The following is an 18,538-nucleotide window of genomic DNA, read 5'->3' on the forward strand; positions in this document are numbered from 1 at the left end:
GGAGTTGAAGCAAAATATGGTAAATGAGTGAAAAATTTGCATTACAATTGCTGTTTGGCGGAGTCGTGTCAACTCAGATCTTCATATGTCCAGAAGGTACGAGAAAGACGTGTGATATCAACCACCAATTGAAAGTGCAATATGGGAGCCGCAAATACTCTATTAGCTTGTCATTTGATTTGAATTAACAAGTTTCCTTATTTTTGGGATGGTGGCTCAACGGGAAAAAAGAAAGTCAAAGTTTGATTAGGACTCTAGTGCTTTTGGGAGTAGGGCCGGCCGCAAGATAGAAACAAAAAGGCAACAGACTTAGTTTGGGCGGCAGTTCCTTTATTTTGTGTTATTCCCGTAAGCCTCTGGCTAGGGGCTACGGAGAAGACATTAGCATTCCCTTTAACTTTGTACTTTTCCTCTGATTCTTAATTATTCGGATTTCTTCATCATATAGAGAAGAATGTCCTCGACAATTACTTCTGCAATTTTGCATGCGATTTCCTCCATGAAGATGAACTAATTCCTTTTTTTTTAGTCAAGGGTTAATTTGAAGACGCGGTTCCAAACATCTGTGATATCGAAATATTTTACTTATTTCTTTTACTCATTGGTATTCGTACGTTTTCTGATTTAATTGCTTATGATTGTTTTGTTATTTGAATGTCAAGGGCTCGATATTCGAATTAACCTAATAATTTATTGTCATATTAATTGATTGAATCCGTAATTGTTCTATTGATTAATACCAGTGGTGACTAGCGTGATTGGTTTCATGTTAGGGAAACGTATGATCTAACTTAAACAAACTCTCGTAGCGTGTTTGTTGGTTAAGGTTGGGCTTTTCTAATTATTAATGCAATCGAGAAATTAAATCTTACGGTCGTACCTAGGGTTGTTTCTTAGTTAGAGAAATAGTCAACGGTCGTACCTTGGCTATCGATAAAGTAAGGAAAAGTTGGTTATCAGAGCTTGTTGATGGCTATAACCAATCTAGTAATGAGTAATTGAATTATCTTTGCATCGATGATCAGTTGAATGGACCGTGTCTGAAAAGTTGCACCTTTGGCTAAAGTCGTATTGGCTATTGATTAATTCTTGTTTAATTCTATTAGTAGTTTCATTAGTTAGTTAATTAATTATTTTATATTCTCCAAAAATCCCCCATACTTCGGACTCTGGAAGAAACAAATTATCCCCAGTCCCTGTAGATTCGACCCTACTCACCGCTATATATAAAATTTGTAATTTTCCTGAGTAGGTAATTATTATTGCATAGGCTCGACACCTGTCAGTTAGAAAACTTGCATTTCATCCTTTGAGTATTTTGCACTTCATATTTTCTTTAAATTATTTCAAATCATCAATAATCATCTAACTATCTTCTCAATTCATGCCATTTGATGGTTGAATCCTTAAATCTATAAAAACATGAAGTTTTCACCATTAAGATCCATAGAAATGCAACTTTTGATATTTTAAACCACAAAATATATATTTTCACTAGAATCCTAACTAATTAACTATAAAACTAAATAAAACACACCAAAACTAACTAATAAAACACACTTAAAACATGTAAAATACACACTTAATAGTGAAAACGTAGGAAACGACGGAGTTTCAGAAACACTCTCCTAATGAAAATCGTTACTTGAACGAAACATGACCATGATGAATCATAGATTCATGAAAATGAGAGAAAAGTCTCACAATTGGTAAACACCAGCCAACGATATATTTATTTTGGACAAAAAAGTCTGGTATTGTCTAGTTACCAAAGCCCTAACTACGCCTATTTATAGGCTACAAAGAGTTCTACTCTGAAAAGGAGTCAAACACCACTAAAACCCTAATAAATAAAGTTACGTCTTTGGTTGGATGATGACTGGCAATGTTTGGCTCTATGTCGGATTCAATTATCACCACCCATCTTAGTAGCTCTGCAAGGTAAATAGAAACCAAAATATAACGGGCCTTAGGACGGGTCCTACGTCGGGTGCTTGACTCATCTCCATTCACAATCTTTCTTCTTTTTCCGTACAATTGCAATCCTTGTTCATAAAATTAATAAGAAAACTAATAAGAATACTACTAAAAACACTACGACTACCCAATTATTCAATCTAATTAACTTTCTAGGTAGCCCTATTGATACGGATTGATAGATTGAAAAACCAAGGATTCCTTGCATAGTTATTAAACTCGGCTCGGCCCGGCGGTCGAACCGGTAAAACTGATGAACCGGACATTGGTCTGGGCTGGGTTTTAAATCAGATCGTTTAAGCAAGTAAACCGTTAACTAGTCAACGATCCGATGGTCCGACCGGATTAAACCGGAAACCCGGCCGGTTTTACCCACGAACCGGGTTTTGTGGAAAAATTCTATTGCTTTTACTGGAGTTTGAACCTTGGACCTCTAGCCAACAATACAACATGCTTACTACCAGGCTACTTCAAAATATGTTAATGGAATAGCTTTATTACAATATATAAACGTTTTGTCAATTCTATCTTTTTTTTTCTCTAAAACAAATTTATTTGGAATCTTTTAATAAAAATTTATGACCCTCCAAACTCGATAAGTTATAAAATGGATTTCAAAAATAACATATTACATAATTCATTTTAAAGACAATATTATTTTTAATTATTTTTTGTACTTAAAATTCATAAATAAGCTAGATAATTACACTAAACATAGATAAAATTTTACACTTGAAGTTTGGTGTATTACTAAATAACTTTATATTTGATTGATTCTTATATGAATTAATTATTTTATAGCAAATTAAATTAAATGAGCTTTTTCTATGGCATTATTTATTACAATTTATATCATATATTTTATATCAAAAATTATGAAATATAATATGTAAATATATTTAGTGACCCACCGGTTGAACTACTCACCCACTGGTTGAACCAGTAACCCGTTGACCCACCTCCTTCGCCGGCTTCCTTCCCGAGTTGGGTTTAATAACTATGGTTCCTTGAACCGTATTAGATGATAATTATCAAACACCTTAAAAGTATTTTTAATACCTAAAAGTGTTTTCTTACCAAAAGTACTGCAACTCCAAATGAAGCTGGAATGTCAAAGGGAGGTAGGACCACAACAAAGAAAATTCAAAGTTCTGGGCTGCCCTTGGAATGTTAAACTTCACTCTTCATTTTCAAGTCTCGCATCTCTATTCATCTTTCTAACTACCTTTAAGCCCTTCTACAAAAATATAGAAGAAAACCATTAAAAAGAACAAAACATAAAGAAAACAACTCACCGCCAAAATCAGAATTTATCACAGAAGGTTACGGTATTCTTTTTAATATAAAAAGGGGATCAATTTTTGAATCTAACAATTAATAACATTCGATAATATTCTAAACATATACAAAAAGCTGAAAAGAAGGAAAAAACGAAGCAATTGCACATATTTAATTACTTTAACATCTTGAGGAATAATTCCTTTTTTTTTTTGTGGAGAGTGGCAGCATTTATACTAATTCTATAATATCCATACTAGGGAATGGTCTGACTATAATGAGAGAAATCCATTGCACTAATAAATTTAACAAGGATAGAGTCCGGCGATAGCAGTAGAAAATAGTAGAAAAGGCTTCTTGCCTTTTTTTTTTGAAGACCTTCTTGCCTTGAAATCAACATATTTCAAGGCAGATGATTTAAAAGGATTATGCACCACTAAAACATGATTCCAATTTCCAATTAACATAAACATGCTAACAAAAATGTCTATGCATGTTACTTGATGCATTTCTTATTTGTATATGATGTAACGTCATAATAAACAGATTGTGATCTTTGGTTTGTTTGAAGAAGTTTACTAGTCGGACTAAATGTTGAAAACTCTATGGTTTAACAATCTAATTTGATGCTTCAAAAAAATCTAATTTGAAAATTCTATCATTTTTGTGCTGATTAAGTCAAATAAGGCAGAACAAAATAAAAAAGTACTTTTGGATGTAAAAGGTTTTGACCATTGCTATCTTGGCCAATGTGAAAAATGGGCTAATTACTCAGAATATTGCTGAAAAAAACAATTCGAAAGAATGGTGGTTTGACAACGGGTTAACGCAAAACTATTGCTGACACAGCTCGACAGCAAATGAAAATATTTTTTTTTTTAAAAAAAAAGATTGGCTGCCGGGCTATGCGGGCTGACATAGCCCCGCAGTTGTCAGCCCGGCAGCCAGTTGTGTCAGTCCTGAGCCCGACAGGAGCTGTAAAAGTTAAAAAAAAAAAAAAAACCTAGGCTCGATTAGATATGTGAGCTCAGATTCCATTGACTGGAATCTTTTTTTTCATAATCCCGCGAGCAACCTTTTTCAGAATCCTCTGAGCAACCTTTTTTTTTTTCAAGTAGTTGTCCCCTACCGACCTTTGTCTGCCCAGTAGTGTGGTTAAGTTTAAAAAAAATTTTGGTTTTGTAATCTAGCCGTTCATTTGAATGGCTAGATTTTCACCAAGGCTTTGTATAAATAGACCAAGGTAGCAAACTTCACTCCACACTATCCCATTTCCTGCCTTCCGAGAATAATTCTCACTCTCTCCCATCTCAATTGGTCTCTCATCCCAATCGATTCTAACTTTTAGAATCGCTGCCTACCAGAATTGGCCAAAGCTCCGCGAGTGCTTGCGATTATTGCCTTGACCAGAATTGGTGCCTTCGATTATTGCCTTGCTCGCCAGCAGAATTGACAAGTGCCTCTTGGTGTCGCAATTTTTGCTAAGACCACTGTGCTAATTATTTGCAGTGCTTTTGTTAAGGTCGCCGTGCTGATTACTCACTATGCTCATAAGGCAATCAATTTTTTAAATACCAAAAGCTCGGAAGAGGTTAGTGATATGTATTATATGAAAGTTGTTATATTTTTTATTTATATTATGTTAGTTAATTGGTGGTAAATATTTTATGTTATTTTATTGTTATATTATGTTATTAAATAAATATTTAATTTATTGTAGAAGTAGTTGTAGAAAGATAATGTAATTTATTTTGTTATGTAAGTTAGCTAATATTAGTTTAACAGCATGGCACATGCTTAGTTGAATTAGTTTAAGCAGTTTAATTTGTTGTTTAAATTTGTTTAATGAATTAATTTGAAGAGACTGATTAAATGAATGTAGATGTAATTTATGTAGTATTGACTTATGATTATGATAGCTGTTTAATTAGTTAGGGTAATTTGAGTAATTGAAATAATTGGCATCTTTAATAAATTCAATACATAAAATTGATGTAATTAGTATAGCTTAATGTTGAAATTAGTGTTATTAGTTTAATGTAATTTACTTTATTACGTAAGTTAGTTGATAATTAGTTTATGTTTTTTAGTATATGATTAGTTTAATTAGTTTAGTGGTTTAATTAGTTTAATGAATTAATTTTAAGAGGTCGATTAAATGAATTTAGATGTATTTGTCGAGGCATGTGTTGACTTTTGATTATGATAGCAATTTAGTTGGGGTAATTTAAGTATTTTAAATAATTGATGCATTTAATAAATTAAATACATAAAATTAATGTAATTAGTATATCTAAATGTCAAAATAGGTGTTTTTAATATGAGTAAGATATGGTATTAGAATGGTTATTTAATTGATAGAATGTGAAATGTAGGTGCATGATATTGATAGAGTTAGCATAAGAAAAAAAATAAATGTAAATAAGTGTAGTAATTAAGGTGATTAATTAGGTTTAATCTGTTATTTATTTAATTATACAATTATTTAATTATAAAGCATTATTTGTTATAATTATAGAAATCACAATTATTTATTTATTTGTTATAATTAAATATATTTGATTCAATTAATTATTCAAACAAGCATATTAATGGGGTTTTAAAATGATATCAACACTCGCCTTTAATAGGTGTAACATATCAAGTGATAATTGCTTGGTGATTCAACTATATTGCGGTGGAAAAATTATATATGCAGGAGGGTCAATTTCATATGACTCTCTATACCGAAAAAAGGTGTTGTTCCTTACAGAGAGGGTAGGTTATGATGATTTGGTAGACAGAATATACAATATTATGGATTTAGATCAAAACAGCCAGAAGATTAGTTTGATATTTCAGAGTTGCCTCCAAAATGGCATGTATGGTGCAATGCCTTTGGTGGATGACAATAGAGTTGCTGGACTGTACTACTTACAATTTGGTAGTAGACATGCAACCAAAATGTATGTGGAGGTTGAGGAGCTCTTTGGCTTGAAAGAGCATGATACTCAAACCTTGAAAATTGTAAGTGCTAATCTTGAGCGAGATAGCAGTAGTTCGGAACATGTAACTTTGTTCCAGTTAGTCGGCGCTTTTTAGAGTCAAATGACCCAATTAGATGTAGGAGATGTCCAACCACGACATAAAGGGTGAAGAAGGGATAATGATCAGCGAACGAATAATAATCCTTCAAGTACAAGTGGTCAATCGATAATACACAAGTCAACATTTCAAACTCAAGGTACGGATATTGAATCGGTATCGATGTTCAATGCACTGCTATCTACTGACGTTGAGTTTGTAGATGTTAACATGGACTCCGAACCGGAGCCGGATCTTGATGGTTCCGATAATGAGAACCACCAACATGATATCGACGCGCAGGAAGGGTATCCAGAGCTCCCAATTACGACCCATGCTCCTTGGATAAACAGTGAGGGACCACAACTGTGTTATGAAACTGGTGTTGACGCTGCATTGAACTTTGACCCCCTTGATTTTGGGCGAGTGGAGTAATTAAAGTTGTGGAACGAACACACCAAAGATTTAGAATTGGGCCAACTGTTCAAATACAAAGGAGCATGTCAAACGAGTTGTGAAGTTGTGGTCCATAAAGGGGAATAGGGAGTTCAAAGTCCGTGAGAGTACTCCAATGACTTGGTATGTCTGTTATCGGACTCGTAACTCCGTACCACCATGTAATTAGTAGTTTGGTGCAACCTTGCGCAGCTCGAACAACATATGGATGATTGTCACACTTGCCGATAAGCATACCAACATCCGTGTTTGTTATAGTAACGACCACCGTGGGTTGAGTAGTGACATAATTGCCGAGCACATTATTCCCCACATTATGAATGTTCTAGTGTACAAAATCAAGGAAATTTAGGCATCAGTGAAATAGGAGTTTCATTGCGATGTGTCATATAAAAAAGCTTGATACGCTAGACGCCGTGCTATTGATATATTATATAGGGATTGGCCGAATCCATAGCGTGGCTACCGACATATATTCAGGAGTTACAACGGTCCAATCTGAATACGATAGTTGTTTGGAACTATCATCCATTAAGTATCCCTTCCATAATAATTTTTTACTACATGTTTTGGACATTTACTCCTGTCATCCAAGCCTTCCGTCATCTAAAACCGGTCATATGCGTAGATGGTACCTTTTTGAAAGGACCTTATTGGGAAAAATTTCTTGTCGCCATAGGTTTTGATGCTAGCAACTCAATGTTTCCCTTGGCATTTTCCCTAGTTAATAAGGAGAATAATCGGGATTAGCCTTGGTTCATGAGGTTATTATGCATTTAGGTGTGTGGTGATGTGCAGAATATATGCGTTATTTCTGATCATTACCACGACATCATTAGTGCTATGCGTACGCTCAAAGAGTGGTAGGAGCCATTAGGGATGCACCGATTCTATTTCATTCACATTCTGAGCAATTTTATACAAAAATTCAAAAATGAAAGGTAAACTGTCTCTGGACCCTTACATATTTGACATGTTTTCATGTTCCTACGTCATTAACTTACAGTCGATCCTATTCTGACGACATTTTGCGATGCTTGGTAGACTTAAGAGCCTGATGTTCGCCGCTGGTGTGGCAAATTAGCCGCACAAGTATAAAGAATTCATGAATGTGATTTTCTCCCTAAATATGGAGACATATGCATGGCTAAGGGGTGGATCAGTTCGACCTGAACAATGGGTTTTGGTGCAAAGATGAGGGATATCATTGGAGGCACATATCCACAAATATGATTGAATGTTTCAATAATTTATTGAGGGACGCTCGGTTGCTGCCAATTACTGCATATATACGGTTCACATTTAACCAAATGATTGTTCTGTTTGTCAAAAATCACAAGGTTACATGGGATCAGGTATACATTTTCCCATGGAAATGTTGGGATAAATATGTCAAAAATGAAAAAAAAAAAAGAAAAAGGAAAGGCATATGCAGTTTAAGTGTTCGATCATAAGAGGGGTATTTACTGCATCGTGACTGTTTATCGAAAAAGTCATCAAGGAGGCAATGCCTAGACTGTTGACATTGAAAATCGCACATGTACATGTAAAAAATGGAGAGAATTGTGATTCTCATGTTCACATGCCATGGCTGCGTGTTTTAAGTATGGCATTAGTCCAATGATACTTGTTGCTCCTGAACATACGTTTCCCGCTTATTAGTCTATATTTAGCGGTCTTTTCCAACCATTAAGGGTCTCAAAATATTGCCCGTAGCGGAATTAAAACTAAACATCATGGGAGATTAGTTGAAACAAAAGATGCCAGGACCGTTGCAAACTACTAGGATCAGAAATCAGATGGATAGAAGATATTCTGATGCACCATGTCGGTGCAGTAACTATTTACAGCCGAGTCACACTACCCCTAATTATCCGTATGATGGTTACTTTTATAAATAGTATTTTGTATGAGTTGTGGTAGAAGTTCGAGATAGTAACTAAGACCGTATTCATGCTACTTTGATATGAACTGCTATTTTATGTTAATAAATATTGAAATTTTTATAATATCTGGTACGATGAATTATTAATTAAATCATCCTATTATTATTTATGTAACTTTTATTTGAAAATAGAATTCAAAATATAGCGATGGAACACAACCATAGCACCCCCTCATCTCGGACCTTTGGATGGGAGAGTTTTATATCTACAATTCAAACATAGGTCCGCTGCCATTTTTCAAGGCACAGGTGTGGATCTAAATATTCGGCGTTGTGATAAGAGGTTTTTTCAACCTCTGATAGATTTAGATCTACAGGTTGCTCAATATATCGATGCAGTTGGCTTTAATGGCATTCGCAGAGCCGGTTATCTCACAGTAAATCATAAGCTTATAAATGCGCTTGTGGAGCGTTGGAGGCAAGAGACACACATTTTTTACTTTACAATTATGGGAGAGGCGATAGTAACTCTGCAGGATGTGGAGGTTTTATGGGGTCTACATGTTGATGGTCTACCAGTTATATTAATACACACTAGACGTAATTCATTACAGCATAAATAGTTGGTGCATGATATTTTAGGATACTAACTAGAAGATAACATGCTCAACCACAGTTGTCTAAAGCTATCATCTATATCCTAACGGTTGAGTACACCACTTCTTGCAGATGTTCCTGATGAGATGGTTTGCCAGTATGCTCGTATGTACATCCTGATTCTATTGGGTAGACTGCTATTTACGGATTCATGCCAGAATCTCGTTAGTTTAAATTGGATCGAATATGTTCGTCACTTGGATGCCATGAGTCAGTACAGTTGGGGGTTCGCGACGTTGGCCTGTTTGTACTCACGAATGTGCTACGCATCGTGCGCTGCTGCAATCACAACTGATGGTCTGTACTTGTTACTACAACTTTGGGCATGGGAGTGGATTCCCGTGATTCGTCCTGATGTACACCCATGTATTGAAATTAGGGATTTTCCTAGAGAAGAAAGATGGGCTGCCGAATGAACCGGGGTTGACCCTTCCAGCCAATCCAACACACATTATCGTGAGCAACTAGCCTTACTACGGACTGATCAGGTCTTTCCTCTTATATCTCAACTAGTTATGTTTTATAGTAATTTCGCAATTTTGGTCCACACCTAAAAAATTGTTATGGTATCAGTTTATTTGGATACGTATAACGATGGTATACTGGCTAGCCTACTTGATTACTATAAATGAGGAGAGCGCATATGGCGAGCAAGAGTCTCTCTTATATTCTGGCATATAATAGAACTATATTGTTCCGATCATGTCATGCGTAAACTTGGGATGAGGCAGGATATTTCGGAACCAGTTAACACTAATCGAGGTGGCCTACGCCAGTTGGATCTTTCCGATTATTCGGGAAGGAATTGGGCTCATTTTCATAGGGGTTGGATAAGATATTGGAATGCACGTATAGATGCAAAGATACCTGGTGTGCCCAAAGCAACATTCAGGCCTTTGAAAAAGTATCTCGAGTGGTATCACAATCACACCATTCTGTACATTACACGTCCTATCCAACAGCATGCACAGCTGGGGCAAATGCTGAATGGAGTTTATGGCCAGTTTGAGTATTTAGTAAGTTACTACTACTTCAAATTTTAATTCATTTACTATTGGACAATGATTGGTAATAGTTTCTCTATCTTTGACAATGCCAGATAGATACTATACAACACATTGGCCGGCAATCGCATGACGCACTTAAACTTGATGACACTGAAGGTCAGTTTCATCCACATCTATTGACCATTGTTGATGGAGCATATGGATCAATGAAATACCTCCAATGCTTTGATCGCATGGTAGTTAGTGATTTTGACTCTTTCTATCATAATCCTTCCACATCGCCAAATATATCATTCCAGAATCCCGTGCGACATGTCCCTACACAACGTGGACCATCATCTAGCAAAAGTCGATGGCAAAAGCATGGCTTGTAAGACGAAGTCATCGGCAAGATGAGCATTCAAAACACCGAGACAGGCACTCAGTCTCGACACAGCCCGACTAGTAAACAATTCATCACATCTATTTCTTTGACGATGGCAGATGCACTTGCAATGCCACATATGCAGAATATATCGGCCTTTGGCCCTTAGGTCACGTCATTCCCACACTCACTGCATATTGGTTTAGATGCCACCCCTTCGCCACAGTTTTTGCCTTTTGGTACACATCCCACGCCCTCCCCATATTTTCCTGTATTTGGTGGACAATTTCCATCCTCATCACATGTGCCTCCATTTGGATCTGTTCCCACTACATTGGCCTCATCTTCTGCTTCTGAACTGCATCCAATATTCACTTTTCTTAGTGGAACGGGTGGTACGTCTCCTATTTTAGACCTTCCCGATTATTACAGTTTTGGACAACCTATGGCCGTACCTACGTCGATTCAACTCATATCTACTACTGGATGCGGTCAGTCAGGAGATTTTATCACGTATCATTTTCAAAACGACTATGATAGCAGTACGACTGCAGAGTCGGTCGAGAAGGAGGACATAGGACTTTATGTTGCTTCCATAGATCTCTTGTGCCTCCAATCGATGCACCGCAGGAGCCTATAGTTCTTCATGAACATTGCAGATGACAGCCCAAAAAATTTTGCTGTCTGCCCAAAACACCAGGTGATAAAGGCAAGGGCAAAAAGCACACCGAGTGTTGATATTATTATTTCTTGTACATGTTTTTAAATTTTGAATATTTCAATATGGGGATTTAGCATTATTTTAACCTTTTATTATTTGAATGCTTGTCGTTTTTTTAAAATTTCACCATTTCACGTTATCAGATTTTTCTTCTTTTCTATTTTTTGCTATTTTTGTTTTTATATTACACAATAAATTTATATTTATAAAATTATAGTGTACATTAAAATTTTTTTTTTGTTTAACTACCTACTATCATATTTACTTCTAACTCTATTCTTATACTCAGTTAGTATCATTTAATAATTTATTGGTATATTTTATTTGTATAAATATCAATTTTCTAGACATTCTATAAAAAATTAAAAACAAATCTTATACATAATAATTTTAACGATTGTTTTTCAAAGATTTGAGAAATGCATCTTATTGTAAATTGAATGAGATTTTTTGTTTAAGAAAGGCTTTTTTAGGGTTTAACATAAGATAAGAATAATTGATTTAACAAATCTGTCTTCATCTTTTTCTCACGTTTCAACTTTAGAAAATTTTTTAACTAAAAAGGTTGTCGGGCTTAGTTAGTCAGGCAGCATGAGTTTTTAATTAAAAATTTTACCTCTAAAAAAATTAAAAAAAAGGGATAATATCATAAACCTCTCTCAACTGTCTTTTAATATCACTTACTACTCCAAAAATTTTAAACATATCGTTTACCTTCCAAGACAAAATCTTGAAAAAACCTTAAGCTACACTTTTACACTTTTTGTTAATGAAAAATACGCTTAAATGACTTTTATATGCTCCATTAAAATTGCTCATATATATAGGCGAGGATGCCATTTTGGTAAAAGTCTAGCTAGCTCCAAAGCTTAAGCTCTAAAGTTCTGGTAGGGAGAATTGAATCCCAATCAAAGCTAGAATCTAGAGGCCATTTTTTCGGCTTTTCGCAGCACAGCCCAGAAGGAGTCAGAGACCTTTTTTTTTTAAACTTTTGCAGCTCCTGTCAAAATTAATTAGGCGAAGATTTTGTAGCTTCTTCCACAATTAACTTTTGCAACTCCTTTCCAACGACATTCTGAAAAAAAAAAAAAAAAATTCCAGTCAATGGAATTTAATCGAAGCCAGCTTTTTTTTTAAAAAACTTTTGCGTCTCCTGCCGAGGTGTGTCAACTGGGCAGCCAGTCTTTTTAAAAAAAAAAAAAAAAAATTCATTTGCTATGGAGCTGACACAGCCCGGCAGCCATTGTTTTTTTAAAAAAAAAATTTTTGGATTTTGTTGTCCGGCTGACTAAGCCTAGCAACAATAGTTTTGCACTAACCCATTGTCAGACCACCATTCTTCTGAATTTTTTTTTATCAGCAATATTCTGAGTAATTAGCCTGAAAAATGCGACGGTCACCTCGGAGTGGTTAAATCTTTGAAGAAGCCATCGAAATCCTATTAATGACCATCAACTTGAAATTTCATACTTTGATTGGATCCATTATGTAAATAGTAATATAAGATATTCAGCCCCATTAGTCCCCCAAATCCAGAAAAAAATGGTAATTCAAATAATTAACTTGATATTTAAGTACAATCATCATTACAAGAAGTATCAAAAGAATGACAACTTAACTAGGTAAAGATACAGTTGTACTACTATGATAAAAAACAATTGCTCAAGCTGGGATCCTATTCCATGGTTTTCTTTCCAGGAATAGAAAATAAAGAATTGAACTTTTGGGTGTAGAGAAAGAATCGAAAAAACCAAAAATAAAATAAAATTAGAGACCAGAAGCGAAAGGCACATTGGTGGCCGGCAACCAAGAATTGCCAGCAATGAAGTTTCCGACTGTGAATTTAGAAGCCTCTGTTGCACTAGTTATCACGTGATACCCCTTCCAATTTACCCTCTTTGCAGTTGACGAGCCAGGCCCTGTATTAGCATATTCTCCGTAGTATAAGGTATCCAGAGCAAAATTACCACTCCAGGGCAGCCAACCAGCTGGATCAATTAGACCATCAAGAAATGTTTTCATAAACACCGTTCTTGAATATTGTTGCCATGGCCTTCCAAGATATGTCTTGACTGAGCTCTGCACTGGCTTCAAATCCGAAGCAGCTGTAACTCTGGAATTGTGGATAGATATTCCAGTGTTTTGGTTGGGATCGGTTCTACCTTGTGCTGTGATAGTGTTTGTCTTGTTCGGAGGATTTCTTGAATAAAGATTGCAATTCTGGAAAACGACAGCAGCATTTCCGAATATGTAGTCAACAGTTCCATAAACATCGCATTCGCTGTAAAATTGTCTTTGCGAGTGGACGTAAAGGGTGTCTTGATAGCCTTCAAAGCTGCACTGGTAGAAGACAGAGAGATCGGAACCAGATCGAAGAGCTACTGCTTGGTGATTTTGAGGTCCGGCTGTGTTCCTAAATGTAATTCCTCGAGCAATGAATCCATCACCAACAACCGCTGAAATTATGTAGACAGGAACACTGTCAGCTCCGTTACAATTTCTACACATGAATATTCAAATACAATTCGAAAACCAACATCACTTTATAGGGCTGCCATGCATGCAAAGAAGAAGTCCTTTATTCATCGAGCATGCATGTTGTTAACAAACAAGTTCGTGGTGTAATTTGTGCTAAAAGAAATCTTTGTTGATATTCATTTATGTCCAAGTTATGTAAAATCTCTTCTAGCTAGGTGTAATATATATATATATATATATATATACACACACGCACACACACACACTTCATATTCGAAAATCAACATTACCACAACTTATGTGTGTGTGTATATATATAAACTAAAATTGCTTTCTTTGTAAGCTTAACTTACCAACGGTTGCAGACTTGAAAGTGGTGGTACCACCGCCAACGCTACTGCTTCCCGTGATAATGGTTTTTCCAATACCATCACCAACCAACATGATATTCTTCAACTTAGTTCCAATCTCCACATTTTCCTTATACGTTCCAGCCTTTACGTGTATCACATACCTTCCATTACCCGATCGTGTCGCTGCAGCAGCTACAGCTGCTGCAACCGTCTTAAAGTTGCCCGAACCATCTTGTGCTACCACAGCATTCGGTGTTGGAGATGAAGACTGCAAGAGTTTCCTGTCTCCCGGAGTCACCCAAGTTGGGAACCCCTCCTTATAACTTGGCTCATTATATCCCACTTTGTTTAGGGATAATGTGTTACTAATCAAACAGCTAACATTGTTTGACATCAAGGGCACAAGACGATCAGCAACACCAAGCTCAATGAACCCTTGTTTGCAGGTCTCAAGATTGGTGAGTGCTGTGCTGAGCCAAGTTTGTGCATCAACTGCATTGCACTTGGTGTAAGGATCAACAGTTTTGTTAATCCTGACAATGGTGCTTTCATATAGCTCTAAACAATCTTCCCACGCGGCCTTTTCGCGCTCATCTCGACATTTTGAGCCGAGGTTATTGGTGTTTTCTTGGGCATGCACGGCACGTTCTAAGGCAAGATTGAGTGACATCTTGAAAAAATCGAACTTCCCTTTTATGGGATAGTTATAGCCATATTTAGGGCTTTGCGACAAGAAATATTCACATGGTTGTGGATATGGGGTTTGTGCACACCATGATTTTATTGATGGCGGAGGAGGAATATTTCTAGCGAGGGCAGGAGAAACAAAAACAGTCATGAACAGAAAAATTGCCAACGGGAATGCCATTGCTAACTTAGAGATCAACATGTCAGTATATGGGTGGATTTGATCAAGATGATGAAACTAGAAGACTAAGGAAATTGAAAGCCTTGTAATTAGCTTAGCTTGTGTGGAGTACTTTGAGGATGAGCTTTGGGTGACTATATATAGAAGTGCAAGCAAAAACATTGGGCGGTCTAGTCTAAAACGTTGGACGTGGGGTAGGGATGCACCTTCTTCGTTCCTTTTATCATACAGTTGAAAAGTAGTAAAGCAATTCAATATTCTGAATTTTCTGATTTTGCCTGCAGAGACTAAATCTAATCATGAAATATAGTAACAGCTGTATTGAGCTATCTATTATTTTCGTTGACTTGATGACAATCCAGGAATGGATGAGGAAATTAGACTCAGCACATGACGCGTCTAGGTTATATTCTGATCTTTAGTTTATGATTACCTTATTGCAGAGAATGATTGTGATGGAATATTCACAATTGACAGTATGCTTGGTTGGAGGGTATAGGAATCAAGAATTAGATTGAACCCTAAAATTGTTGCTTGGCTAATGGGCATAGGTTTTGAAATTTTGGAATGATTCATGAAAAATCAGCCACTCTCAATACCCAAGTAGATTGGAGGGTTTTGATGAATCCCACATTGATTCCAAAATCTTAAAAAAAAAATTATTTTTGGGATTTTTTTAAAATATATATTGGCTTTGTTTCCATATATTAATATTTATTTATTTATATATAAAATATTTTTTATTTCAATTTTGTTTTGTAATATGTATATAAATTATATATATTTATATAAATATGTATAATTTCTATATATTTATATAAATATGTATAATTTCTATATATTTATATAAATATAAATATAAATAAATTTATAAATATTATATTTTTAAAAAAATATTTATATATAAATATATATTATTTATTTCAATTGTTATAATATATATAATATACATAATTGAAAGATACATATTAATATTACTATAATTTATGTATATAATATACATAATTGAAATATACATATTAATATATATTAATATACATATTATAAAGCAATATTGAAATAAATATATTTATAAATTTATATAAATATATTGAAATAAATATATTTATAAATTTATATAAATATATTTAAATAAATATATTTATAAATTTATATAAATATATTTAAATAAATATATTTATATATTTATATAAATATAAATATAAATATATTTTAAACAGAAAATTAATATTTATATATGAATATATATATATATATATATATGGTGGATGGGTATGTGGGATAAGCATTTGAAAGAGGAAGAAGAAAGATATGAAAAGAAAAAAGAAATTAAAGGTAAAAAATTGATTATTATATTTGATACCCATTCCTTACCAATATTTATCAAGCACCCCCATTTGTAATCATACCTTTGTCCAAAACCCATACTAAGTTTTTTTGTATGATTCCAATTACAATTCCAATTCCTAAGTTTGAACCAAGCGCCCCATAAGTGTTGAATGGGTTACGGGGAAGCTAGCTTTTGTTGGGATTCGAGTATCACAATAATTTTTACAACATCTAATGGAAACTTGCACAACTTCAGTGTAAAACTTGGATTTGTAACTCATATAACTAAATTTATGCAAAAATTACAATTACATTATGACTGTATGAATTTACCGGCAAGGTTATTAAATGTATACAATTGATTTGAACAGGATTGTGAGACCTCAAATCCTTCTGGTTCTTGATCACCTTTGACATTTGCTTTTGACTGTTGTTGGCTCAACACATTTCCTATTTTGGAAGCTAAATTAATTGATTGAATAAATAAAGAATAAAATTGAGTTTGTTTGGATTGAAGATTATATCAAAAACAAAATTTTTATAATCATAGTGTAACACTTTTTTTATAATTTGATGTATTAGAAATAAAAAAAAGTAATTAAAAATATTTATAAAATAATTGAAAATTTTGTTTATGATGTAAGAAAGTTTTATTTTTCAAATATTTTCCAATCCAAACACAATTGACAGTACCAATGCGTGGTAGCGACATATTACGTGATCGAATATCATGTGTTGCAATGCGTAAGTTGTTTGTGCCAAATTAAATTACCTTATTTGAAAAGTTAGGCCTAGTTTGGAAAGCTGGTTTTCTCCAAAAAATTATTATATTTTTTGTAAATATATTTCTCAATCATCTTTTTGTCTAACATATATCAAATCATTACAGTGTATATATATATATTTTACAGAAACTCTAGAAAATAGCAATCCAAATGGTCTGTAAGATTGAGCGACTAACTGAAAATCGGCCAAGAAATCAAGAAAGCAACATAGTAATAAAATTATCAATCAGTGCTAATAAATTCTTTCACGTATGTAACGGACTTGGATGTGAATTCATTCAAGGAGTGATCGAGAACCCAAACAGAATGGGCATGTCATTTCTGTATTAATTGTTTCTGCACAGATTATTAAGTTTGAAAGTGAATGGTATAATCATTTTTCTGTAAATGATCTAAGTAACTTTTCCATGAGATGAATAGTGCTATTTTGGACTTGTATTAACCAAATGAAGAAACCAATTTGTACTTTGGTTTTAAAAAACTGCTGAGTGGACTTAGCTGTTAGGCATTTCAGAAAACCAGTCTTAACATTGGACGCTGACATTTCAATGCCTTTTTCCTTTGTTGGCGACAATTCATGCGTAAATTACCTTGGCTTCTTAAGAGCAGTATTTCATTTTGCACCTCAAATGTGTATTTATATGCATATTTTTTTGCCAAAAAAATATATATATATATATTTTTTTTATTAGAGAGAAATAACTCAAAAGAACCCATCAAAGATTTTCATAGATAAGTCAGGAACCCAATTCTCATCAATGATACTTTTTTTTTCCCTCTGGGAAGAACCCATCTTGGATTGGTGTTGTGGCATTTAGGTACAGCAATTGTTGATACTTTGTCAAATCCAGACTGTAGTTAGGCTCTTAGGAATTAGAGAAAAATCCTTGGTAGGTTGCTAAGGTTTAAAGAGGACGTGTGGAATTTAAAGGCACACGAAATTTAGGTCATTCACGGGCTGTATTGCGATTGTGTCCACCATTCTTTTAGTCAATTATCCAAAAAATGTGGTGCGGGAGGACTCCAAAGTCTAAGCTTAGCTGTTAGTTAGTTAAAGATACCAATATTCTGGATGCTATGAAAAGTAAAAGATGAAAACAAAAGTAAATAGGACTTTACTCTTTATTCTATGCTTTTGCGCTGTAAGTCGGTTGTAGGCCTCGACATTTGGGTAAATTCCCCTATAGTTTAGCTCATTATTACGTGACCTCTTTAACGCTTCAAATATTCGATTTAACTCCTATAATTTTATATAAAGTGAAAATTTGATAAAAAAAAATAATCTTTATCACAACATTACCCATAGTTAAGTACAGA

At 34.4% G+C, this 18,538-nt stretch overlaps 1 protein-coding gene across 1 annotated transcript; it reads right to left on the reverse strand.

Moving 5' to 3' along the window:
- Nucleotides 1-13,069: 13,069 nt before the first annotated feature.
- Nucleotides 13,070-15,120, reverse strand: LOC113766831 (pectinesterase 2-like). Its single transcript, XM_027310990.1, has 2 exons — nt 14,240-15,120; nt 13,070-13,864 (listed from the first exon to the last, which is right to left on the reverse strand). The coding sequence occupies exons 1-2, from the start codon at nt 15,105-15,107 to the stop codon at nt 13,176-13,178; spliced, it is 1,557 nt and encodes a 518-aa protein (XP_027166791.1). The 5' UTR covers nt 15,108-15,120; the 3' UTR covers nt 13,070-13,175.
- Nucleotides 15,121-18,538: the final 3,418 nt, after the last annotated feature.

This window comes from Coffea eugenioides, chromosome 3 (assembly GCF_003713205.1).
Source record: "Coffea eugenioides isolate CCC68of chromosome 3, Ceug_1.0, whole genome shotgun sequence".
Classification (NCBI taxonomy): Eukaryota; Viridiplantae; Streptophyta; class Magnoliopsida; order Gentianales; family Rubiaceae; genus Coffea; species Coffea eugenioides.

Coding starts and splice junctions, on each gene's coding strand:
- LOC113766831 (XM_027310990.1), bottom strand. CDS start 15,107: ATGGCATTCCCGTTGGCAATTTTTCTGTTCATGACTGTTTTTGTTTCT. Junction 13,865..14,239: donor TTTCAAGTCTGCAACCGTTG/GTAAGTTAAGCT, acceptor ACATAATTTCAG/CGGTTGTTGGTGATGGATTC.